The sequence below is a fragment of the Astyanax mexicanus genome, chromosome 2 (assembly GCF_023375975.1).
Source record: "Astyanax mexicanus isolate ESR-SI-001 chromosome 2, AstMex3_surface, whole genome shotgun sequence".
In the NCBI taxonomy this organism is placed as follows: Eukaryota; Metazoa; Chordata; class Actinopteri; order Characiformes; family Acestrorhamphidae; genus Astyanax; species Astyanax mexicanus.
Genome location: NC_064409.1, coordinates 13,715,360 through 13,742,713, shown reverse-complemented (window position 1 = coordinate 13,742,713; position 27,354 = coordinate 13,715,360). Strand labels below are relative to the sequence as shown.

The 27,354-nt window shown below is 38.9% G+C and overlaps 2 protein-coding genes across 5 annotated transcripts; both read left to right on the top strand.

Annotated features, from left to right (window-relative positions):
- The first annotated feature begins 7,313 nt into the window (after positions 1–7,313).
- On the top strand, positions 7,314–8,148 carry LOC111192940 (small integral membrane protein 30-like). Its single transcript, XM_022671282.2, has one exon. It carries the CDS (start codon positions 7,349–7,351, stop codon positions 7,535–7,537), a length of 189 nt encoding a protein of 62 aa, XP_022527003.1. The 5' UTR covers positions 7,314–7,348; the 3' UTR covers positions 7,538–8,148.
- A 3,138-nt stretch (positions 8,149–11,286) lies between these two features.
- On the top strand, positions 11,287–15,866 carry gpr85 (G protein-coupled receptor 85). 4 transcript variants are annotated; one of them, XM_007252711.4, is made up of 2 exons: positions 11,287–11,486; positions 12,826–15,866. In XM_007252711.4, exon 2 carries the CDS (start codon positions 12,981–12,983, stop codon positions 14,112–14,114), a length of 1,134 nt encoding a protein of 377 aa, XP_007252773.1. In that variant the 5' UTR covers positions 11,287–11,486; positions 12,826–12,980; the 3' UTR covers positions 14,115–15,866. The 4 variants fall into 4 exon arrangements, with proteins under 4 accessions (XP_007252773.1, XP_022527001.1, XP_022527000.1 ...); XM_022671280.2 differs by lacking the exon at positions 11,287–11,486 and adding an exon at positions 11,535–11,621; XM_022671279.2 differs by lacking the exon at positions 11,287–11,486 and adding an exon at positions 11,585–11,677.
- Positions 15,867–27,354: the final 11,488 nt, after the last annotated feature.

Sequence of the window (27,354 nt, the reverse complement as noted above, 5' to 3'; positions counted from 1 at the left end):
CGACTCAGTGGGACCGGTCGTCCTTCTTCTGCTCCAACATCTCAGCTCTGTTAAGTATTTAACATCCAGAACATTAGCACGAAAGCCACAGGACAATCCATTTGTCATGTCGTCTCACCGGAATTCATTATGGATGTACCGAAGGCTCGGTACAAAGGCAGCGATTGCTACTAAGACTCACTTTCACTCCTCTCTTCTAAGAAACCTATTTCAGTGCATAATTAATCTTGAGAGAGGGTGTTTTTCTGTGTGCTTTTTTAGCACAGGTGGATGAATCCGTCGCTACAAATGGAGACGGGAGGGAGGAAAAAAATAAAAGCGATTTGAAGTGGAAGCCGCCAAGGACTAATATGCAAAACGCAGGGCTTCACGCCTTGGTGAAATATAGTCTAACAATGGCTGCCAAGCTGGGTCATACATAAAAGAAACACGTTCTGTGGGCCTCAGTTTTGCTGAGTCTCATTCGCTGAACACGGGCAAGTGTGTGGTTGTTAGAGTATAGTGGGTATACTGGGTAACAACACCACTCAACATCATTCTCAGTCAGTTCCCTGACCAGTATTCCGCACTAATGCGATAAGATCATCAATCAAATTACGTAAATATGAATGAGACAGTGCTAAATATAGAACTGCTAAAATTTTGTCTAAAAAATGTCTTTAAATATGAATGTGAATGAAGTTTTACATTCGTACTGAACATTTCCCTTTGTGTGGAGGTTCTTTAAAGAGACTGTATCCTATATAATCCAAGTACACTGGTTGCCAGCTTGTGAGAAGCAGTCCAATAGTATCCCAGGTGGTAGCGATGATGTTGCTAAGTGGTTGCTCTGGTGTTGCTATTGTATCCCAGGTGGTAGCAATGAAGTGGCATAGTGGTTGCTTTGGTGTTGCCATTGTATCCCAGGTGGTAGCAATAATAGTGCTAAGTGGTTGCTCTGGTGTTGCTATAGTATCCATGGTGGCGGCTTGGGTGTTGTGAAGTGGTTACTGGGTGGTTGTGTGGTGTTGCTATAGTATCCCAGGTGGTAGCAATGAAGTGGCATAGTGGTTGCTTTGGTGTTGCCATTGTATCCCAGGTGGTAGTGATGATGTTGCTAAGTGGTTGCTCTGGTGTTGGGGCTGTAGTCAACTGCTGTAGGCTGAAAAGGCAGATGTACAAATATATGCTGGTGTTTCTGGCATCACAAAAACAGAGGCTGTTTTTCATTAATTTTTTCATGGATATGAATTGTATGGAATGGGTAGAATCTGGTACAACAGTCTTTCAATCAAAATGAGGACAATAGATCCCAGTATCTAATATCTAATATAGGCCTGTAACAGTATTAGTTCTTTACAGAACCATCCAGTATTTGACACTTTTTTAAAAACATTTTTAGAGGATTTAAGAAGGCCAATCTTTAAAATCCAGAGTGTCGTACCTCGGACCCCACTCTGGTCTCCAGAGTGTTAACATGCCACTCATCCCACTTCAGCCCTGTGAAGGCCCCTGGTCATCGATCAGCTCAGAGGAGAGCGAATATCGAGAAATAGGAGCATCTGTCCAGCAGGTTAGGACAATGGCATTAATCTCCTCCGCTGTGCGTCCTGCATCATAATGGGGCTCTTTAGTAACGGGCTCACATTTCAGACCCGCTGATAATCCCTGCGCCGGCATGCTGTGGAAAGAGCATCGTAAATGAGCTGGACAGAGGCGGACGGGGCGGTCGGACACCATGGCAGGCTTACAAGGTCAATGTTTTACTTTGGCCGGTGTGCTCTAATTAAATCACCGAGTCCTGCATTGCACAGCACCAGATAGATGCAAAGCTGGTGAGCCCCCACTGTGCCATATGCCAATTAATTTGTGGCATGAGGTGAAACATAGCCCATGTCAGCCAGCGGAACACGGCTGATTTGGAGCATGTTCAGTGTGCGCTCTTCCACTTTACCAAGCTGGAAGGAAATTTGAACACACTAAATACACTGTAATATATTGTAAACCAGTGGAAATGCTGGTTGGAGTCCATTTCTGTTTTAAATGTGCTAAAACCTTAATGAGTGTTGCCAGGTCTTCATTCACATTCCATTTGAAAGTGAGATAAAACATGCAACCAAGGTCTCCTGTATAGTGTCCACTGAGATTTTCCTGCTTTGCCAACTAAGACCCTTCGGAATATTCTTTCTACTTGAGCTATTACAACACACAATATGTAGACTCAACCATATGAAATTCTGAGCTTAGAGGTTTTCCTAGCTTACATTTTATTCTGTATATTGCAAAACAATGCTTGGGTGCGTTTCCCAAAACATTTGTAATGCTAAGTACTTCATAACCATGTACATAAGAACATTTGTAAAATTATGAGCATTTCCTGAAAACCTTCGTAACTTACATAGTAACTAAACTCGTTCGTGACTTAAGAGTTTTCTGAACTAGTCGTAACTAAAAGTGACCACCTGTAGTAAAGAACTGGCTAACCAAAAGAAATTTTAAAATTAACAGTGTTCTTTTATTCTATAAACTACGAACAACATTTCTCCCAAATTCCAAATAAAAATATTCTCATTTAGAGCATTTATTTGCAGAAAATGAGAAATGGCTGAAATAACAAAAAAGATGCAGAGCTTTCAGACTTCAAATAATGCAAAGAAAACAAGTTCATATTCATAAAGGTTTAACAGTTCAGAAATCAGTATTTGGTGGAATAACCCTGGTTTTTAATCACAGTTTTCATGTTCTCCTCCACCAGTCTTACACACTGCTTTTGGATAACTTTACTTTTTCACTCCTGGTGCAAAAATCAAGCAGTTCAGCTTGGGTTGATGGCTGTGATCATCCATCTTCCTCTTTATTATATTCCAGAGGTTTTTAATTTGGTAAAATCAAAGAAACTCTTTTTAAGTGAATTCAATATTTGCATCTCATTTATTAAAATAAAAAAAATCTAATCTACCAGGTAAAGTTATGTGGTTTGTATATGTTTTTAGTTTTTTTTAAGATGTAGTGGGTTGCATTACAACCTTGCACTGTGAAGGTTCTTAGTTCAGTTAAACACATCAATGAAACAGGCAAAACACTGGAGCTCTTAAAGTTGCATTGTTATTAAAATTGTTTTTAAATTGCTAAAATAATGAATTATCAGGAAACACACTCCTGTTTGTAATACAAAGACAGTGGATTAGATTGCTGCATTATGGTGTAAACTACTTATACAAACATCTAGGAACATTATGTACTGTTTTGAGGCCTGTGTAATGTTAATATGGGTGAATGTACTGTATGCATTCCTAAATAAATATTAATGTGTGACCACATAAATAAACATATTAATGACACTTGACACACAATGATGCTTAGGTTTTAGCTAAATGCAATATACGGCTTCCCTATAATTATTTATTAAAGGTAGATTGGTTGTCATTCTGCATAATTCAAGAGTCGAGATGTAAACATATTAATTCAGAGCAGCCTGATGTGCCTGAAGCTTGTACACTATATGTAATGTTGGTAATTACATCATTTTAGATGTTTAGCACCATCAATGCTAATGCATTTAGTTTATATATATATATATATATATATATATATATTGAGCATTTGGAATGAAATCGTGCAATCGTGCCGACGTGCTTCAAGACGACCACCATCGTCCCTGTGCCGAAGAAGTCTCAAGTGTCCTGCCTTAATGACTACCGTCCCATTGCACTTACTCCCATCATCATGAAGTGCTTTGAGAAGCTGGTCATGAGGCACATCAAAAACCAGCTCCCGTCCTCACTGGACCCTCTGCAGTTTGCGTATCGTCCAAACAGATCAACAGACGATGCCATCTCTACTGCGCTCCACCTGGCTCTCACCCACCTGGACAACAAAGACTGCTATGTTCGAATGCTGTTCATCGACTTCAGTTCAGCATTCAACACCATCATCCCTCAGCATCTGATAGGAAAACTGAGCTTGCTGGGCCTGAACTCCTCCCTCTGCAACTGGGTTTTAGACTTCCTGACTGAGAGACCACAATCAGTCAGGATTGGAAACAACACCTCCAGCACCACCATACTGAGCACCGGCGCCCCCCAGGGCTGTGTGCTCAGCCCACTGCTGTTCACTCTGCTGACTCATGACTGTACTGCAAAGTACAGCTCAAACCACATCATCAAGTTCGCTGATGACACAACTGTAGTTGGCCTCATCAGCAAGAACGACGAGTCAGCATACAGAGAGGAGGTGCAGTGGCTGACGGACTGGTGCAGAACCAATAACCTATCTCTTAACGTGGATAAAACCAAGGAGATGGTTGTTGACTTCAGGAGAGCTCCAGGTGTCCACCACCCGCTGAACATCAACGGCTCTGCTGTGGAAATTGTGGATAACACCAAGTTCCTCGGTGTTCACATTGCAGAGAACCTCACCTGGTCCCTCAACACCAGCTCCATAACCAAGAAAGCCCAGCAGCGCCTCTACTTCCTGCGGATACTGAGGAAAGCACATCTCTCACCCCCCATCCTCACCATGTTCTACAGAGGCACTGTAGAAAGCATCCTGAGCACCTGCATTACTGTCTGGTTTGGGAATTGCAACAGCTCAGACCGCAAGACCCTACAGCGGATAGTGCGGACAGCTGAGAAAATCATCGGAGTCTCTCTTCCCTCCATCACTGAGATCTACACCACACGCTGCATCCGCAAAGCCACCAGCATTGTGGACGACCCCACCCATCCCTCACACGGACTCTTCGCTCTGATGCCGTCCGGCAGAAGATACAGGAGCATCCGAGCCTCCACTACTAGACTCTGCAACAGCTTCATCCACCAGGCAGTCAGACTTCTCAACGCACAGAGACAGAACTGAACCCCCACCCCACCCACCACTCACCCAACACACTCGCACAAAACTAAACTGTACACCCCCCCCCCTTACACAAAACTAAACTGTACACCCCCCCCTTTACACTCACAAAGAACTGAACTTCACCCACACACACACCCAGTCAGCACACAGAGGCTGACATGACTTTATTTGCTGCACTCTTAAAAACTATAAACTCTACCTCAGTAACTGCTGTGATTATATATGTTCTATTTGTTACAGTATGTCACACATCTCTGCACCTTATCCCCACTACACACTTTATTATACCGTATCGGTACTGCACTGTCCTGTCTTTAAATTGTCTCGTCTTTTGTATTTATTGTATTTATTGTTATTTAGTGTTATAATTTTATAATTTTATGTTGCACTGTCGTCACTCCTGCACTTTATGTTGTCTATTGCTTGTGGTTCTATGTTGCACCATGGTTCCGGAGGAACGTAATTTCATCACACTGTGTATACCTGTACTCAGATGTAATGACAATAAAAGCCTCTTGACTTGACTTGACTTGAAACTACTCTAAAATACGTGGTTTCCATTCTAATTATATGATTATGCAGAAATTTTGAAAAATAGGTGGAATCCCCCTTTAAGATGACTGAATGTATTCAACACACAGCAGCAGTGTGTCCTTCAGTTTCTCACTTCATTAAAGGTAAATCCTGTCTCTACAGAAATTAGCATAGCTGTCCATGTGAACACCGTTTCGTAATTAATATTTTGGACATACTGTCACAAGGGTGGATTACTGCCTTGGATTTAAAATCTTATTGACAAGATTGTGATATGTTTTATAATTTTGTTCTGATTAATATTCTGGACTCCATGGAAAAGGCCAAATACATTTGAATAACCAAGCGCACCAATGCAAAACAAGACAATGAAGTTTAAAAACAAGTTTTAGCTTCCAGAAAAACAGACACTCTATCAAAATATATATATATATTCCATATAGTCTGTTTTTTTTATCTTTGTCTATTTGTCTTTGTTTATATTTAGAAGTTATATTAACAGATTAACAGATCCCTGATTTGTGTATTCTGTATGTTTTTCATTTACTTTACATTTACCAGTATCTAATATATCTAATGATGATATATCGTTCAAAAATAATTGTGATAAATAATTGTTTTATATTAATAAATTAAAATTATATTATAATACCATATAATCCAGTTGCATTCGTTCATAAATATAATATAACGAATGGAATGGATTTAGAATATAATTATTATAATAAATGTATAATTATACTAAATAAAAAAATTAAACTTAAATAAAATAAAAAGACATTTTTATAAAGGAAGTTGACAAAATGGCTAATTCTACGGTGGCCGAGAAAGCCCAGCGCAGTGCAAATTGAAAAGCGCTGCAAAAGCACAAAACACATCCATCAAAATTACAACACAGGCGCAGCAAATAGAAAAACGCGCTGCAAATAGAAAAACGCGCTGCAAATAGAAAAACGCGCTGCAAATAGAAAAACGCGCTGCAAATAGAACCACAACACAACGGAAGTGAGTCACAACACAACGGAATTTTCCCGGGGGACCTTAAAAGATACTGTACCAGCTAAGCTGCGTCTTCAGTAACGTCTCGGACTTCACTATGTGTACAAAGGACAATAAGTGGCAAACAAGGCGTTTTGTGAAGCAGAACTTTTAATAATATGCACACAACCGTGGTAATCACAGGTAATAAACATAACTTACTTTTCAGAAGCTTGTTTGCCACTTATTGTCCTTTGTATACAGCTGGTACAGCATCTTTTAAGGTCCTCCGGGAAAATTCCGTTGTGTTGTGACTCACTTCCGTTGTGTTGTGGTTCTATTTGCAGCGCGTTTTTCTATTTGCAGCGCGTTTTTCTATTTGCAGCGCGTTTTTCTATTTGCTGCGCCTGTGTTGTAATTTTGATGGATGTGTTTTGTGCTTTTGCAGCGCTTTTCAATTTGCACTGTGCTGGGCTTTCTCGGCCACCGTATAATTCACATTAATGGAGTTATTGAGAAAACATAATTTCTCATATTTGAATTCAGAAATACATTTTGAGGTAGTGTTAATATATTGTATAATTGGTTATACACTATAATAAATATATAATATAAAAGATATATAATATAATATATAATAATATAATAATTGTGACATGCCTCTATCATGCATTATCTATTTATTTTATTTTTTTAAGAATTATAGAATTGTATTTTTTATATTATTTTATTATAAGTTTATTTTTTTTAGGGTTGCAGTGCCCTAATAAATCTTCTACAAAGGCATTAGTCGCATATATACGCTTAAATAATAATATTAATAATAATAAAAAGCTATTCATCAGTAAATAAACAAATGATAATGTCCAATCGGGGTGCAGTTGGAGCGGAGAAGGGCGGGGCCTACGAGCGCAGCGGTCCTGTGATTGGCCGCAGTTGAACAGGGAAGCGCAGCTTCATCACGTGACCCGCTCCGTCAGCTCCAACCAACACTATCAACATGGCCTCCTGCAGGAGATCCCCGGGGCTGCTGGCGGTGCTGTGCCTGCTCCTCAGCGCGCTTATTCCCGCCGCTGAAGCGTTTGACGGCGGCGACGCTGTGGCTCTGCTCCTGGGAATGACCGTGACGGTGGTGGGGTTCTGCGCATGCCTGGGCTGGTACGCGCGGAGACGGAATGGACAGTTCTGAGGAGAAGTTTGGTCTCCACCTTCCTGCTGGGCCTGGAGATGCTCGCTGCTCGCTTCCTGGAGTGCCCTGACTAGCTTTACTCACCTGAGAGCGCAGGACAGAGACTGAGGACGGAGTTTTTATCCGTATTACCCCAATACTGAATGCACAATGCTTAGAAACACTGGCTTTAGCGTGTCTGTGCTGCACCCCTGGAGGACTGAGAAGAAGGAAAAAAAAGCAGAGACTAGCTAGCTAACTAACTTCCTGATCTCCACGTGTGGCTTTGTCCTGAGGAGATCATGGCCTTGAAGCACATCTATCTGCAGGACTTACAAGACATTGGACTTCTAAAAATGGGGTGGTGGTCATTTGTCATGCTCCTGATCTATCATGCTGATCTATCATACAGCTCTGTCCTCCTGGCTTATTATGCTGTAACTGTGTCTATCATTCCTCCATGTCTGCTCCTCTCTATCTGAAGCACTGATAAAAAGCACTTGATGAAGACGTCTGCACTTAGCTTTGTGATCTACACAGTGTAAGCTGAGCTTGAACTGTTCAGAGGTCAATAATATGAATTCTTTGTCGCTCCTTTTCTTGAATAAACTTTGCCGAGATCTATAGTTCAACTGTGCAGTGTCCTGTGTATTCTGAAGAGAAGTGTTGTGTGATATTAACAAAAATGTAACTATATCACTTTATTTTTCAAAATTCTGACAGTTGCACTGTATATCCCGGTATTTCTATTATTAAAAATATATATATATATTTTTTTTTTTTGGCATGACTGAGCTTTTATATAGATTTGTGACTTACTCTACTGTTCGGAGTGTATATATAATATAAAACACTAAGACTTTAAATTAAGGCATTGATTACTATTGGGTTTACTTTGTCCCACAAAATTACACAATATATGAAGGAATCATATCTTCTGCATTAGCAATAAAAAATGGCTAAAAATAGATAGACCTTAAAAAAAAGAGACACCAACAACTTTAACTCTGCTTTTAAATATTTCAATGAGCACTACAAATTGTCTTAAAATACACAGCGTATAAGTATTCAAAAGAGATATTTCTTAAAAGCTCCATTGCACAAGTTTAATATCAATTTACAATATGCTATTCCTAAAGCCGTTAGAGGCGTTAACAGTTTTAAAAATTACACAATTACAGTACCTTATTGCTCCAGTTAACAAATAAATTCCATTTAGTGTGCATTAAAATGATCATTTAAGGTACAGTATTAATATATTTAAAAGGGTCTCTTTTCTGAGTAAATAATAGCTGTTTGCTGTTGTTTTTCAAATTTTCTCAGATAAAAACACTTATGCAGTGAAGAACAGCAGCAGGAGCTCCTTAAATAAAATGCTGCTCTCATTTCTCTCCAGGCAGGACAGTGATAAACGAGTGTCTGACACCACAGAGCTGAGATTTCAGTGTGTTAGCTTGTTATGCTAACTGGCTGTTATCGTTAGCTAGCGAGCTCTGCTAGTGTGCTCCTATAATAGTGCTGTTCTACACAGCACTCCACAGTGCCTTTAGCGGCATGGCGGTATGTGAAAACTTCCTCTCTTTAATTTCCTCTCCGGTAGGGCCAATACTACCTTTATGCACATTTGTCTGCATGATGTGAACATGGCATTGAATTCTAAATATGGGGTGGTGGTCATTTGCCATGTACTGGTCTATCATACCGTTATATCCAACTTTTCTCAGTTCCTGGCTTATTAAACAGTTAAAGTGTCTATCAATCCTTCTGATGCTTCAGACCTCTATCCACTCCTATCTAAAGCAGTGATAAAAAGCAATTAAGGGAGATACTTGCACTCAAATTTGTGATCTATACAGCATGAGCTAAGGTCAATAATAATTATTTGCGTCTTTCTTGAATAAACCTTGCCAAGATATATAGGTCACTTTTGCAGTGTCCTGTGTGTCTCCAGCGATGTGGTGTTATTATTGATAGTCATGTTACATGCCATAAATAGGCCTGCAGATCCAATTAATTGACTCATTAAAACACTCAAATAGGTCTGAAAGGAGGTGGAGCCTAAGATGTTCTTGTTATTCAAGCATGCACATACAGTGAGGTTTACATCTGCAGGGAGATGAGAGCTCTGTCTTAATTATTTTATGAGCGTATCCTGAGGTGAACTCCAGCTTATTTGTGCTGCATAACCCCTTTCATAACTATCCACAGGAAAAGATTTGACTCTTTCTAGGCTCACAATCTCAAAATCAGGCTGCTGTGTCATTGTACGTGTAGTGTAAGAGCCCAGTAAAGGTACAGTATTGATGAAAGCATGCATACATGCTTGTTTGAGATCAAGGTGTGAAAGAATGAATGGACACTGATGGTCCTAAATAGTATTGACATAGCTTTTCTATATCTTCTACAGAAAACACACAAAACGTTTTCCCATGTTTAGTAGCCTAATATAATGCAATAAGTAATAAAACAATACAACTGGCGAAAAAGGCACATTTAATGTCACAAGACATGCTTAATTTCTAAAATAACCTAAAACTGAATTCTAAATTGTTTTCTATAGTGAACCTATTTATTTGTCTTTGCCCAAAATTTTGCACAAGACAAATATAATTAGCATGGAGGAATGAAATATATTTTTGTGCAATTAACTCACTAAGAAAAACAAATTGATTATATTAAAAGAAATTAATTTTTTTTTTTACTCCCAACAACTAATTTCACTCTAAACAAACACAGATGAAAAGTTCAATTGATTTATTACATTTTTGACATGATTTAATGGGCAAGATGAAAACAAAGTCATTCAGTATGTTCAATATGAAATGGCTCTATTCAAGTTGCTCACAGTAGTCCTTTACAAATAGCTTTTAGATGAAATGGTTATGGATGCCCTGCCTGCTGGCTGAGACACTGTTTTACATTAGCTTTTTTGTGTGAAATTATGTTGTGAAGGTGAGTATTGGTTAATAAAATGCTCTCCAAAGAAAACCTTGTTTACTACTGTTGTATACATTATTAATATTAATATTAAAACAACTTAAATAGGCTTAAATTAGTTTTGGTTGGTTAATTGATGGCTAGAACCTGTATAGAACCTGTCATCACTGTAAAGAGTCATGTTTTCCATTTTTAGGTGTATTACACACAAAGCATTTATTTCTTTTATTATTTATGATTGTGGGCAGTGTGGGTAGTTTGCCAAATCCTGCTGGAAAATGAAATCCGCATCTCCATAAAAGTTGCCAGCAGAGGGAAGCATGAAGTGCTGTAAGATTTTCTTAGAAAACACTGCACTGACTGTGGACTTGACATAGCACAGTGGACCAACACCAGCAGATGACAGCAGGTCTCCAAACTCTCCAAACCATGATTTCATTTGGGAAGGGATCAGGGATCATATTAAAATAACATATTATGAATTATTTGGTAAAGGTATAAGTGTGTGTGTGGTGGGGAGGGTACTGTGATTTGATAATAAAACTTTTAATTTTTTTTTATTTTATTTTGATTAAAAAAAAAAAAAATATATATATATATATATATATATATATATATATATATATATATATATATATATATATATATATATATATATATCTTAATAAAACTACAGATTATAAGTGTACCTAATTACATATCCATACATTAGGAGTTGGAGTGATGTGTGTATGGTTGTGTGTGTGGTGGGGGTAGGTGGGGGGTGGGTGTCCCTTTTGACTCAGGGACCCTAAACGGCTGCTTCTGCCCCTCACTGTGAGAACCGGCCTTGATGCTGATGCTGCTGCTGCAACAAGAGACGAGACGCGGCCAGGATCACAAACAGCGCCAGTGCGCATGCTCCGTCTGCGCCGCTTACTGTATATTCACAGTGGGGGGAAAAAGGGCAGGCGAGAAAAAGCGAGCTTTTTTACGGCAAAGCGACTCTTACCATGTAAATAACCTGCGGGGAGACAAAGGGCAGCGTTAACAGGTATGCGTTTTAATTGATATCTTCGCTGTTGTGTCCGTAGTTCGGCGCGCGGTCGGTTGTCAGAGCGGGGGACTGGGGAGGGAGCTGCTCGGGAGACCGAGCCGACCCACAGCAGTTCTAACGGAGACTCACTCGGTGAGAAAACGGCGGAGGCGAGCTGGAGGGAGACGGAGATGCTCGGATAAGACGACGTGTGTGTCGTTTTTTTGTCGTATTTTGGAGCGCCTGGACGTAGTCTCGGCTCGACTACGCCTTTAGCTAACGAATACAGACGTGGAGCGAGGTTTTTGGGAATACGTTAGGTTAGGTTAGGTGGGTTAGCTTAGTTAACGCTAGCTGACGGTGCGACGTTTGATTTGATACGGGGAGATCTGTCGAATGGCTCGGCTAAAGCCAGCCAGCTAACCGCCTGAAGTAAAGACAGATTTGGGGCTTGGTCGTCGAATATGACAGCTTGACTTTGGCTGATATCAAAATATCTATGTGAAGATATGTCATATAATATGAAATATACGTGTATATAGAGCTCGTTTCGCTTTTAACCAGCTAGATATTCGTCGTGGTGAGAAATAGGAGTAGGTTAACGTTAACTACGTTCGTTAACCTTAACCGTTTCCATGAAGCGGTTTCATAAGCGATGCCAGCCAGCTACCTCAATGTTGTTGAGATTCTCTTTTCTTTCATTCCAGCCATCTAACAACTAACATGGACGCTCAGTTAGCTCTCTCTCTCCTCTCGTTTTCAGCTATAGAAACCACCCAAAAGGCTGAGCTACTGCTGGCTGCTTCGCGTTAAATAAGAGAAGGAGCCCACCACATCAGTTCTGCAGATTCTCAGGGTGTGATCAACAGCTTTCCTTCCTTCCCTGCTGCATTTCTATAAATGTTTCACTCCTTATTCTCTGCAACCTCGACTAAAAAAACCTCCATTTAAAGCCTTTGTCTGCAGCTCCCCGTGTTTATAACCGTGCTTTATGAGCAGATGTCTTGTTGCAGATCCTGAGCATCTGCTGTTAATATTGCTCTATGCTGAAAACGTCTTGTCTTGTGTTGTTAGGATGAATGTCTGTGTCATGTCGAGTTGAATAAACCAACTGTGTGAGTCGAACCAGGCTCTGCACCACCTGTATAAGCTAGCTACATACCATTGCAGTTGTAATGTGATGTTCAGATAGGTAATGGGGAATAAATGACAAAAAAGCATGTAACTTAAACGCCTCTTATGCAACAATCAGGCTTCGAGCATGATGTTAGAAGCGAGTAATGCAATAGAAAAACAGCCTGTTTTGTTTTGTGTGCAAGCAAATCTTGAATCCTGATGGGTGGATCGTGTTTTTCAGGGATTTTTTTAGGTGTGATGAGACAAAGGAACAAAGGATGCCTTAGAAGAGAGGCAGATAACAAGGCTGGAATCTGCTTCAAAGCACACCAAATGGATCTATCGCTCCCCATTGCATCCAGATCATGATACTTGGCTGAAGCTTTAATCATCTATATGATCCCTCCTCCATCTATGGCGAACTATAGCCATGCAGGGGACCACAACATCTTGCAGAATGTCTCTCCGCTTGCCACATTCCTTAAACTGACCTCCCTGGGTTTCATCATCGGCGTCGGGGTGGTCGGAAATCTCCTGATCTCCATCCTGCTGGTCAAAGACAAGAGCCTGCACCGCGCACCCTACTACTTTCTGCTGGACCTGTGTGCCTCGGACATCCTGCGCTCCGCCATCTGCTTCCCCTTTGTGTTCACCTCGGTCAAGAATGGCTCCGCCTGGACGTACGGCACGCTCACCTGCAAAGTGATCGCCTTCTTGGGCGTGCTTTCCTGTTTCCACACGGCCTTCATGCTGTTCTGCATCAGCGTGACACGCTACCTGGCCATCGCCCACCACCGCTTCTACACAAAGAGGCTGACCTTCTGGACCTGCCTGGCCGTCATCTGCATGGTGTGGACGTTGTCGGTGGCCATGGCTTTCCCGCCGGTGCTGGACGTAGGCACCTACTCGTTCATCCGCGAGGAGGACCAGTGCACCTTCCAGCACCGCTCCTTCCGCGCCAACGACTCGTTGGGCTTCATGCTGCTGCTCGCCCTCATCCTCCTGGCCACCCAGCTTGTCTACCTCAAGCTCATCTTTTTTGTTCACGACCGTCGGAAGATGAAACCCGTCCAGTTTGTGCCAGCGGTCAGCCAGAACTGGACCTTCCACGGTCCGGGAGCCAGCGGCCAGGCCGCGGCCAACTGGCTGGCCGGCTTCGGCCGAGGCCCCACGCCTCCGACCCTGCTGGGGATCCGTCAGAACAGCAATGCGGCAGGCCGCAGGCGTCTGCTGGTGCTGGACGAGTTCAAGACTGAAAAGAGGATAAGCAGGATGTTTTACATCATGACCTTCTTCTTCCTGAGCCTGTGGGGGCCCTATCTGGTGGCCTGCTACTGGAGGGTGTTCGCCAGGGGCCCCGTGGTGCCTGGAGGCTACCTCACCGCAGCTGTGTGGATGAGCTTTGCTCAGGCGGGAGTCAACCCGTTCATCTGCATTTTCTCCAACCGGGAGCTCAGACGATGCTTCAGCACCACGCTCCTCTACTGCAGAAAATCCAGGTTACCTAGGGAACCCTACTGTGTTATATGAAGGCTTGGGTTTTTTCTTTTTTGGTCTTGGGTATTTTTTGGCTGCCCTGATTGGTCAGGGATACATCCCGTTGTATAGCTCTCCTCCTTTTCTCTCCTCTTCACTATAGCCCCACTCCCCACGCACCCCAGCCCCCCACCCTGTAGGCCTGATGTGGAACTGTCAATCATACACACCTCTTGATGTGAATGAGCGCCAGACGTGAAGCTCCAAGGGAATAAAAATAATCAGGGAGTGGAGGACCCCTCCTGTGTTTATGTTCTAGTAAACAACTGCTGCAGAAGGCCGTTTTAAAGCAGATAAGCAAAAAAAAGAAAAAGAAAAAAATGAAAGAAAGAAAAAACGAAAGAAAAACAAAGAAGGAAAGAAATGTGATATTAACGTTAAGACTGACCCTTTTGATTTGGATATGTTGAAGACTCAAGGTGTACATGACAGAAAACAAATCTGAATTCCTTCTGGGAATCACTGGAATGGTTTTGTGTTTAAAAAGTTGCACTAAGTTATAAAAGAAGTTAAAAAGATGCTTTTTTTGCTGAGTTGCATTGCAAGGATGTCTCTTTTTTCTCTCTCCCCAAACTGAAATATGAATGCTTTCATTTGCAACAGACTTCTCATTCACTGTAAGTAAACAAAACATGTGGGGTGACTCTGATGGAATACACCTTCACAAGAGGATAAAATTGGTTTAAATGTAAGTGATATCTTTTCTTTTTTTCCAACTTTCTGGGGACGAGCGGGGGAGGGGGCGGGATTTAATGGATACTGATGTGTGGTTTTCCAATTGCAACTTAAATTATTTCCTGTAGTTTTATGATCCATGCAGTATGTCCGTGTCTGGCAATGTTCTTTTCTTATCTCGGTTTCTAACAGTCTTAATGTTTGGATTTTAAAAGTTGCTCTTGAGAACCTTGTGCTAAAATGACAGTGGAGAACCAGTTTAAATGTTTCATATCATCCATGTACCTGAACACTGACATATTGTTACAGTATTGCTGATACCACTCCAGATGTTCTTGCCTTAATGGTTATGATGTTTATTTTCGGTTTCTGTTTTTTGGGTGGGTGGGTAGGTGGGAGGGTTGGGTAGAGGAGGGGGGGGGGGGGTGGTCTGATTTTCAGATGTGCTCCTCTACAATGTCTCCAGGCATATAGGGAGTGTTTTCACATTAATGTGAAGTGCATGTTCATTTTTAATGCATATCCACTTTCATGAGCATCAACACTGGCATTGCACCAGACGCCCCATTTCTTATCCTGCAACGGTTTGCTACACACCTACACCCCACTGAGTGCGAAGAATGCAGGGAGCAGAGAGCCTGTGGTGTGTGGATATGTGTGAGTGTGTGGATGTGTGTGTGTGGCTGCGTGCATCTGAGTGAGTGTGTAAGCTGGACAGCTGTCACGTCAAGACCAGAGCCTTAGTATAAAATCTTGCACAATTTGTAAAAAAAATTAACAGAAAAACAACAAAAAAAAACATTGTATTTAAGGCACAGCGTCTTGTTTATACTTTCCTGACATTTGCTCTCTACTGATTGTTTTGATTAACTTACTTTTTTCTCTTGTGGCCATTTTAATATTTATTATGTATTTTTTTGTATATTATAGGTAGATAGTGTGTAAGTTTGTGAGTCTTTCATTTTGAAGTCCCGGACGTGAGTACTGTTTAAGTTAGGATTGCATTTGCTGAAAGTTAACTGTGTAATCTGTTGCTTACATTTTTGAAAATAAAATTTTACATTTTGCAAAGCCTGTTTTTCCTTCTCACTGTTAAAAAGCAACCAAAACCATGTGGCACATGTCCTTGCTGTTTTCCCCCCAGTGATAGAAATCTGATCTGATTGGAACAATGTACCTAATAGTTTACAGCATGCAGGTGCTTTGCTTTTATTGATTTTGTTAATGATGCTGTTTTCCCAAACATATGCTTGCTGAACACAGATATGAATTCAAATGTGGACATTTGCAGCTCTTTGAAAGAAATTGACACATTACCATACCTGTTTTTTTTTTAAATGTGGTTTTACCCTGATTTGTGACAACTAGCTGGGTCTTCCTGTTTGTTCATTCATCTTCCAATGCTACAATGCTAAACTGTTGTTTGTATAATGCTTATGGCTATCCATTAAATGTCATGTGAGCTCAAAATGTCACATTTTCAGCTGACCTGGAAAGTCATTTTAGGCTGAAATGCAGCAAAAAGCACTTTCTGCGTTGCTTTCTTTTGGGCAGCACAATTATTGTTACACAAGAGGGTCTGATCTGACCGCACTGTGTGCTACAGGCTCTGCACGTCCTCTCAGGAAGTCTTCATTTTAGCCCTTCATTACTCCTTAGTAGGGGGAACCACAAGAATAGATCTTGCCAAAAATGACAACAGCCAGTTTGAAAAAGGCCTCGTTAGTGCGATTTGGACAGCTGCAGGAGAACTGCTCGATTGTTGACGAGATTGCAGTGCCACATAGGAGAAGACAACTTCTACCCTAGGCCTGCTCGATGCTTTTGTGTTCTAGCAGTGGGGACACTTCCCAACTAGACTAGAGAAATGACAAAGCACTGGGTAGATGCTGTTCAGATTGTTGTAAGACTTGTTGAACCCATGCTTGAGGTGAAATAAGGGCTGTCCTTACCCCTGTCAGAATCATTGCACTGTTTCAGCTTGTCATATGCTGTTATGTTAATAGAGCAACATAATGGTTTAAAGCAATTGAGGATCACTGTGCATTACTATTTGATTTATTTTTTTCTTTTTCATTTGCTGTATATGTCCAATTTTTTGCTGATGTGATGGGAAGCGTTTGTCTGTGAACAGAAAAAAAATACATAAATTGTTTTGTTTTTACAAAAGCAGAACCAGTAAAAACAGCTTGGCGGGCACAGAATTCTGAATATCTGAAGGTTATAGTATTTGCTTAGTTTTTTTAATGGTGTCCCTCCAGTTTCAACTGTATTTTGTTCAAACAGAATTCATTTGAATTTTAATTCTATTCTATTTGACTTACAGCTCTGGAAAAAATAAGAGACTACTTAAAATGATGAGTTTGTGTTTTTTTTTTTTACTTTTTTACCAAATTAAAACCTCTGAATATAATAAGAGAAAGATGGATGATCACAAGACATCAAATCAAGCTGACCTGCTTGAATCTTTGCACCAGGTGTGGCATAAAGTTATCTAAAAAGCAGTGTGTAAGACTGGTGGAGGAGAACATGCCAAGATGCATGAAAACTGTGATTAAAAAACAGGGTTATTCCACCAAATATTGATTCTGAACTCTTAAAACGTTATAAATATTTTTATTTGGAATTTGAGAGAAATGTTGTTTGTAGTTTATAGAATAAAACAATAATGTTCATTTTACTTAAACATATACCTATAAATAGAAAAATCAGATAAACTGATTCAGAGAGTGAAGGGGTATTTTGAGTTTGTCTAGAGCTGTATGTAGTGTTTGATGTGCATTTAATTGAGAGTCTTTACAGGGGGAAATTTCTGTGAAAATATTTCTCACAATATTTTTCTTACGTCGAATGTGATCAGCTAGCCAAGAAATGTTTGATGTCCAGTGTTTACTTCTTTCATTTGGCGTAGAAGCTGTGAAGCTAATGTGGCTCAAAATTAATGGACTAATTTCCTGACTCTTAACCAGTGCTGTGCAGAATTGCAGGCCTAATATCATGTACTTTTAAACAAAATATGACATACTGTTATACACAGTACACAAAATGATACACATAATATATCCAAATGTTTGTGGATGTTACATCTAATAAGTGCTTTCAGGTACTTAGTTTTACCAGTTGGCACCACATTTAATACCAGGGATAGGCTAGAGAGGTATTGGGGCAAAACCAGCAGATGACATGTCTCTCCAAACCATCACTGATTGTGTGATTGAAACTTCACACTAGACCTCAAGCAGCTTGGACTGTGTGTCTCTCCACTCTTCCTCCAGACTCTGATCCCTTAATTTCCAAATGAAATGTAAAATTTACTGATGGCCAATGATGGATTGGAGAGCCATGTCATCTGCTGGTGTTGGTCCACTGTGTTATAAACCAGCATTGAGCTGTGGAGCAGTGTAGAGCTTAGATCGGGCCCAAAATATCCAAAACCCATCATTTTAGTAAGTAGAGCATTAAAATTGAGCTTTAAAAAAAACATTGTGGGGACGTTTGAATGAGTGAAATCTGTTCAGAATGATGCTAATTAGCATTGCAATACTAAAGAATAAAATGTTTTTTAAGAACATATATCCAAAGATTAAAACACGAACAATGCGAACAGTGATCCACAGACCTTAACCATCGGTAAGAATAGAAAATAATTCAAGTCAATAGAAAAAGTAAAGTCCGTAATACGGGCAAGGAGTGTGCACTGCACACTTGATAATAGAACACAGTGGACCAACACCAGCAGATGACATGTCTCTCCAAACCATCACTGATTGTGTGATTGAAACTTCACACTAGACCTCAAGCAGCTTGGACTGTGTGATTTACAAATGAAATGTAAAATTTACTGATGATCAGTGATGCTTTGGAGAGACATGTCATCTGCTGGTGTTGGTCCACTGGGTTATATCAAGTCCAAAGTCAGTGCAGTGTTTTCCTGGAAAATCTTTCCTCTAATCTAGTATAATTTAACATGGTTTAAGAATAGAAAATAATTGCAAGTCAAGTGCGCAATACGGGCATGGAGTGTGCACTGCGCACTTGTGCAACTTTTTTTTTTAAACAGTTTGATTTGTTACTTTGCTCTATTTTAATTATCACGCCATAGTTTTATATATAATAAAAATAGCATTTTTTATAGCTTGTGTCACTTGTATTTGACACGATAATACCGTCAACATTTTTAAGTATCGTGAACGATATTATACCCTAAAATATTGTGCCATATCACCCATCCCATTTCCCATTATATATCTACTAGAGACAGATTATATATGTCCATTATCATTTATTTTACTTTAATCCTGGATATATGGAGATATTTGGTGTGCATTGTTATTAGTATCATGACATTCTGGATCATTGACTTTCTATTACAAATCTGATACAATTCTTGTATTTTTTAATCTCTAACTTAGGGATGTGCTGTATTATATTTGTGTAATTATATATATATATATATATATATATATATATATATATATATATATATATATATTATTCTTTTTTTTTTTGCAGTGTATAGTGTATTTTTTTAAGTGTTTTGTCATATCGACAAGAGTATCGCTATCGCAAAAATAACATGAAATAACATGATATTATTTTGGGGCCATATCGCCCACCTCTAGTGGAACCGTGTTCTCAGGATTGATGGTGCTCCATCCTGTTCTTTTTGGAATGAGTTTGGGAGCATAGGATGAGGTGAGGCGAGGTGGTGATCGTTAAAACATCCCGACCTCACTAATGGTGCTTTTCCACTGCATGGTACTTACACTACTCGACTTGACTTTACTTGCCTTTTAACTTTTCCATTAGACGAACTTGGCACATGCACCTCGTGGTTCCGAGTGAGCCGAGTAGGGACTAAAACGTGTTGTGTAAATCTTTCAGAGCACTGATTGGCCCGAGAGAATCATCACTGTATGCAATGCAAAACCCTGCAACACAATCCTTTCAAGTCGTCTCTATTGTCAACGTGTTTTTTCACTCTGAAGATGATGTAGTGGCAGTGTTTTGTAATGCCTCTAGATACATTCTCAGGGGGGTGGGGGATTTGGCTGGGTGTTGTGCCAGTGCAAAATGAACCAGGTTCCAGGTAGCAAAAATCCATGTCGAGTAGTGTAGGTACCTTGCAGTAGGAAACCAGAGCCATATAGCTCTTGAAACAAAATAGATTTAAATCTATACTCAGAGTCAGTGCTCAGAGACACTAGAGACAGTTACTCCAACAAAGGCAGGATAAAACTCTTTTTAATACCCTTTATCTTGGAAGAAACGATGAACAAGAAGCCAGTGTCCCAACATATTTTTTCTATATAGTGTAACTATGAACAGTAGTACCCGCAGCCTTCTTTGGTGTTTTTGTTGTTTTAAAATTTGTTTGTCAAATCTGAATTTTGGAAAAAGTGATCAGATTTTGTCTTGCTTCAGTGACTAAATCTGATTTGTGTGTTTAGATTGTAGATGCAAATGCTTGCAGCTTACCGTTCACATTCATGAGCTTAATGTTAGATGTTGGTTTGTTTGAAGTTCTGAAGCAGTCATTGTACTTTTGTACCTAAAAAAAAATAGAATATCATCGAAAAGTTACTTAATTTCAGTAATTTAGTTCAAATCTATTTTAAGCGTTTATTTGTTTCATTGTTGAAGATTATGAAGCTTACAGCCAATGAAAACCCAAAAATCAGTGTCTCAGAAAATTAGAATATTATATAAGGCCAATTGGTACTTTTGGCAGTGTGCCAAGTCCTGCTGGAAAATAAAATCCGCTTCTCCATAAAAGTTGTCAGCAGAGGGAAGCATGAAGTTCTGTAATCCCTTAATTTCCAAAAGAAATGTAAAATTTATTGATGATTAATGATGGTTTAGAGAGACATGTCATCTGCTGGTGTTGATCCACTGTGTTCTATTATCAAGTCTAAAGTCACTGCAGTGTTTTCCCAGGTAATCTTACAGCACTTCATGCTTCCCTGCTCCGCTCTGCTGGCAACTTTTCTAGAGATGCGGATTTCGTTTTCCAGCAGGACTTGGCACACTGCCCACACTGCCAAAAGTACCAATTGGTCTTATGTAATATTTTAATTTTCTGAGACACTGATTTTTGGGTGACTCATTGGCTGTAAGCCATAATCATCAACGATAAAATAAATAAACACTTAATATAAATCACTCTGTGTGTAATACATCTATATAATGTATGAGTTTCACATTTTAAACTGAATCACTGAAATGAAGCTTTTCAATGATATTCTATTTTTTTTTTAGATGCACCAGTGTATGCAGTAACATAAATTTACCTAAATGTCTGTTGTAAGCTGTAAAATATAAACATGCACAGAGTCTAATATAAAGAGCTGCTGCTCTTTGATTTATTCATTAACATTCAGTCCAATCTTATCTAATCTGATCATATTGTATCACTTACCTTTACATTAGAATTTGAAGTCCTGTAAATTCCATTTCTAGCTTGTTCACATATTCAAAGCAAAGTTTTCATAATCCACAAACACCACCACATCACCTTACTTCACCTAACTATCAGGGGCAGGTTTACCAAAAGGTTGCTAAAATCTCTCTCTCTCTCTCTCTCTCTCTCTCTCTCTCTCTCTCTCTCTCTCTCTCTCTCTCTCTCTTTCCATGTTAAGATGCTTTAGGGAAACTGATCCCAGATTTACTAAGATGTACAGATGTTGTAAACCTCTGTGAAAACATACCAAAGCAAAAGGAAAACACGAGAAAATAATACCCCCATTCTGTTGTCTCAGGCAGGGTATCTGTTGATCCATACAACATCATGCATTAATCCACTAAATAATAATTGAATTTGTCTTAAAATGTCTTAAATCCATCTCCCAAAAGTCTTAAAAATGCTACAGACAGAAAATATTACTATTTTCAGGTACTTTCATTACTTTTAGCTTTTAGCTAGCGTAGACTGTATTGTTGGCTCAGGGAAAATGTAGTTTTGCAAGTTAGATAACCCAAGTTTTACACAGGACCAGTGTATAAATAGTTTAATTTATTGTGAACAAAACTGTAAATTGTTTGTGTTTGAAATATTATTTTGTCAAAGAAATACCAGAATGACAACTCACTGTTAATCTGTAAACATCAAACAATCATTATTATGGTTTGGCTGTTTTGTAATTGTGAAAGTGGTCTTAAATTTGTCTTTCGTTTGCATTAAAAATTCTTAAAATAAATTTCCCTATATAAGCAGATAACCTGTACAAGACATATACCACAAACAAAGAAGCCCCCTAACCTCCATCATAAATCTGCCTTAAGTTCTCAATTTTCTCTTTTATATTATTATTGTTAGGGGTGGGCGATATGCCCCTAAAATAATATCGTGATATTTCATGGTATTTTCGTGATAATGATACTCTTGGTGATATGATACTAAAAAAATATATATGTCAAGAATACACTACTGCAAGAAAATTAAAATTACATTTTATTATCGAACACGATATGATATGGCACACCCCTAACTAAGATAAGAAAAAATACAATAATTTGATCATATATAAATATCTCCATATATCCAGAATTAAAGTAAAATAAATGATACTGAACAGATATATAATGGGAAATGAGAACAGTGTGAATTTTTATTTTGCTAAAAACAGCTAAATAAAAAAAAAAAAAACGTACCCTGATGTGATAATTGGTGGGTGATATGGCACGATATTTCAGGGTATAACATCGGTCACAATATTCATAAATCTTGGCGATATTATTGCGTAAGAAACGATATGGCACACCCCTAATTATCATTCTTTATTATTATATGCTCATATCAATGTTCAGAACTCAGGACTGAAGACTTTTTTTCTGCTCAGTTCAGACAAATCCTGCCAAACAATCATATTTAAGACAAAATAACAAAACGTTAAGCTTCCCCTACTGGAAAACTAGCTCATACCAGCTAAAGCTGTGTTTTGGAACCTGGTAACTGGTTTCTAGCTGGTCAGAACATCTAAAACCAGCTTGTAGCTGGTCTGTACCTGGTAGCTGGTTTTAGATGTTCTGACCAGCTATGAACCAGTTACCAGCTAGAAACCAGTTAACAGGTGCAAACCAGCTACAAGCTGGTTTTAGATGTTCTAACCAGCTATGAACCATTTACCAGCTAGAAACCAGTTACCAGGTTCCAAAACACAGCTTAAGCTGGTAAAGCAGGTCAATCAGCTAGACCAGCTTTAGCTGGTATGAGCTGTTTTTTTCCAGTAGGGTCTATACGAAAAAAAAAAAAAAACTATAGAAGGAAACTGAGGACACCAAACATATCTTGGCTGGTCTGTAGAGACAACTGTGTTAATTTATAAGGGTATTTTTTATGGTAATGGCAGCATCCACCTCTCAATACTCACCCCAGAGAAAGATCAAATCCAATACTGTGCTATTCAGGCATTTCTTTTTTGATTTTACCAAATTGAAAACCTCTGGAATATAATCAAGAGGAAGATGGATGATCACAAGTCCATCCAAAAGCAGTGTGTAAGACTGGTGGAGGAGAACATGATGCCGAGATGCATGAAAACTGTGATTAAAAACAGGGTTATTCCACCAAATATTGATTTCTGAACTCTTAAAACTTTATGAATATGAACTTTATGAATATTTTCTTTTCCTTATTTGAGGTCTGAAAGCTCTGCATCTTTTTTGTTATTTCAGCCATTTTTCATTTTCTGCAAATAAATGCTCCCAATGACAATATTTTTATTTGGAATTTGGGAGTAATGTTGTCCGTAGTTTATAGAATAAAACAACTACATTCATTTTACTCAAACATACACCTATAAATAGCAAAATCAGAGAAATGGATTCAAAATCTGAAGTGGTCTCTTATACCACATATATAGGTTAGCTTGGAAAAATGGCAACTTGCTCTTACAGCCTAAAACACAAAAGTCTGGCAATCAAGCAACAATTATAAAAAAAAAGTACAGTATATACATTAGGGAATGCAGTCTGGGGCACTAGTGACTACAAATTGATAGAGAGTTTGGGGTGGGGAGAATATTCACAATATAAAAGGAGATGATACTCGGGTGCATCTATTTCATGCAGCTATTTTCAACAGCCCAAGTTACATTGTTGTGTAACTTTAGTGTATGAAACCTAAGTAAAAACAAACAACATAGTGGTATATTTTATGGAATACTTGTAGACAGGGCTTAAGCAGGGTGGCCAGGTTCAACAAAAAATATCCAGCCCGAAGTTAGTCTAAAACCTGCCTTTCAGAAGCTTAAACTTATACGTCTGTCACATGTTTGAAGCAAATGGCAAAACAATGATGAGTGTATGACTTTAATTATAAGGGATTTATTATCAGTATTGCTATTTATCTTAAAGTCATTAATAATTAATATTGTAGCATTTGTGATTGATTAATTATTAGTTATTTTATATCAGTTTATAACAATCAAGAACATTTGATAGTAACAAAATTAGCAAAAAAAAAAAAAAAAAAAATTCTGTTCTTATGTCTCCTGAACTTTTTTTCCCTGGTTTTCTGATTTGGGGTTACACTGTGATATCGCTCTTCTTTTCACACTGGCCTCATTTTTGTTGTTATGTTCTCCTGGTTCTTAGTGTTGTAATCAATATCCCTTGTTTTTTGGCGTCTGTGGTATAATTATTATTATTATTTTTTTTTTTTCTAATTTTTCCCATTTTCTCCCCAATTTACACAGCCAATTACCCAACCCACTCATTCGGACTCCCCCTATATTACTAGTAATGCCCCAACACACCAGGACGGTGAAGATTAACACATGCTTCCTTTGATACATAATAAGCCATATTGACATCACCCTAGGAGTGATGTTGGGAGAGAGCGCCATCTACCCACCCGGAGGGAGCAGGGCCAATTTTGCTCCCTCTGAGCTTGATGGCAAAGCTGCAAAAGCAGGGGTTCGAAACGGTGATCCTCCGCTCATAGTGGCAGCGCTTTAGACCGCTGGACCACTCGGCGCCCCGGCTGTGGTATTTTTTTTTAAGTATCCCAAAAAAAAAAAACCACACCCCGCCACCCATGAATTTTCACCCATGACCGGATTTTTAAACAAGCCCAATTTGGCGGCAAAACTGCAAACCTGGCAACTCTTGGCTAAGTGAATTTTTTTAATGTAAAAAGGAAAAATAACTTATTTTTTATGCCTGAAATAGTTTTTTTTGTGTGTAAAATATGCGAGCCAGGCTTTGGAGGGAGGAAGATGGAGGTGCTTGAGCGAAAGTCCAATAAAAAACAAGATGATGATCGGCGCTCCCTAGAGGTCTGCTTTGACAAAATGTTGCTGTATTTATCATCACCCTCATCCCTACTACAGCCCGCCGTGGCCTCTGAATACAAATGATCAGGCAGACGCCTCTCAAACTATTTGCATTTGGCCAGGGCAGATTTTTGTCTGTGACGCTAAAACACACTTTTTTTTTTTTTCTTTTTTTATCGGTCTGCTGTGCTCCTGGCTTTAAAAAGAACATCCCTGCTTTAAATATTAACTGATTAAATAGTGGATGAGGCTTCAAAGGTTTCCCCTTGCATATTTAAACAGTATTTCTTGGCTTTGCCTGTTGGAGAGTGAGAGGATCTTCTTTTTTTGCCTAAGTTATGTTACTCTATCCCCAAGGGATTTTGTGGAGATATGGAGTTAAATCACTTATATCACCCTAAGTTGTAGATAAGTTGTAGTGACGTTGAGGTTTAATGACGATCCTTCCTGACAGAGAGGCTGGATTTGCTGTACAGGGTGGTCTTAAAGTCTCGTTTTGCGTTATTTCATGCAAACTGTTTATAAGCAGACCCTAAAATGAACAGAATAGTGTGAAAAAGGGTGTGCTTTGGAAACATATGTATACCCTTGTTTAAGGAGTGATAATATCACTGTCACTGTCCAATGAAAAACAAATAATTTTTTCTCAACAGGAGAGAAAAAAAAAACTTGTTATCTTTCAATTGAAGTGAATGTAAAAAGAGTTTATTTCAGGTCATTTTGAAGAGTTTTTATTGGTCCGTTTATCAATACATTTTGGCACAGTGTAATGGACAGTTAGTCTGTTCACATTATGTAGTAAACTACAAATCGACAAAAATGGAGATAAGTGTTTTTCATAGGACAGCGACGATATACCGTATGCAAATAGGTTGGTTCTCTTGACATCACTAAAAAAGTGTATTTAAAATCATTTTTCCGCATTTCTTATATTTCTTCATATTCTCACGTGTGATTGGATGGTATGCTTGGAACTTTAACAATGTTTACATACAATATCAAACACCTTTGTTTAAAAAATAAAATATAGAAAAATACATTTTTTACACTGACATACCATGACATTAATTCAGAATTAACCAGCCAACAATTTCTGCTTAGTTTAAAGGTTTTCTGGACGTTACAATTAATGTTCAATCTGTTACATTTTCTGGATGTTCTTAGAATGTTTCTGTTTAGGGTTTTTAAACATTCTGGTTATGTCAGTGCAGAGTCACTTGTGTCCGTGTTTTAAATTTTAGTTTAAGGGAATGTTGCTTTTTAATACTTGGCTGGGAACATTATGTGAAAAACGTTCTAATATCATTGTAGTTCAAGACATTATTGTTATGTCACATATTTTCAGAACCTTCCTGGAACATTAATGTAACATTAAAGTTACAGGCTAACAGGAAGCTTTTAAAAATGTTGCTTAACTTTTTATAGAACGTTTATAATGTATATGCTTAGAATGTATATGCTTGTGGGGCCTCCTGCATTGAATGTGGATGTGATTTCTGATAGAGATACTTGTTGTACTTATTGTGGAATATTCTATACACACAAAAACTCACCAGTCACGTGGCCCTTTATTGTGAATTTGTTTCACATTAAAGAACAGCCTTTAAAAAGCTGTTTAATATGATATAACACAATACCTGTCTCGTTTGCAGCCGCAATTCCATGATAGTTCGCTAACTATTGAATTAATCCAGCATGAGCTCCGTTTATGACTAAGAATCGCGTAACACCTTTACCAAAGCACTGAGAAGGGGTTAGGCAGCCATGGCCCCGCCCACGGAGTGAAAATCATAAATCTGATTGGTTAGACTTGCTTCAACTTTGCTAATAGATTCATTACTACACCCTTCTCAGAATCAGGAGAAGGGGCACGCAGTCACGCAGGGGCAGAAGCCATTTTAAAAAACAGTTTTGATTGGTTAAAACCGCTTTCAGTCAGATAAGAGTCCTGTAGCAACTGAAAAAAAAAACAGACTAATGTTTTTAATTGGTTGCTGTTTTTTATTTAAGTTAATTTATATAATAAATTCTTACATTTACAATAGCTATAATATATATTTCCTGATTAAATATTATGTCATTATTTACATGCATTTACTGTCACCCCTTTCTCTGAAGGGTTAGAAGGGCCTCACTGCACACCACTGCTAGAAAGGTTGTCCAACCCAGCAACAGCTGCTGTGTTAGAATTGTACAGCAGAAGCATGGAGAGAGAGAGAGACAGAGCGGTTGCTAAGGGGGCATTCACTGACCATAGAGACTCCCCCCAAATGTCTTTTTCTCGG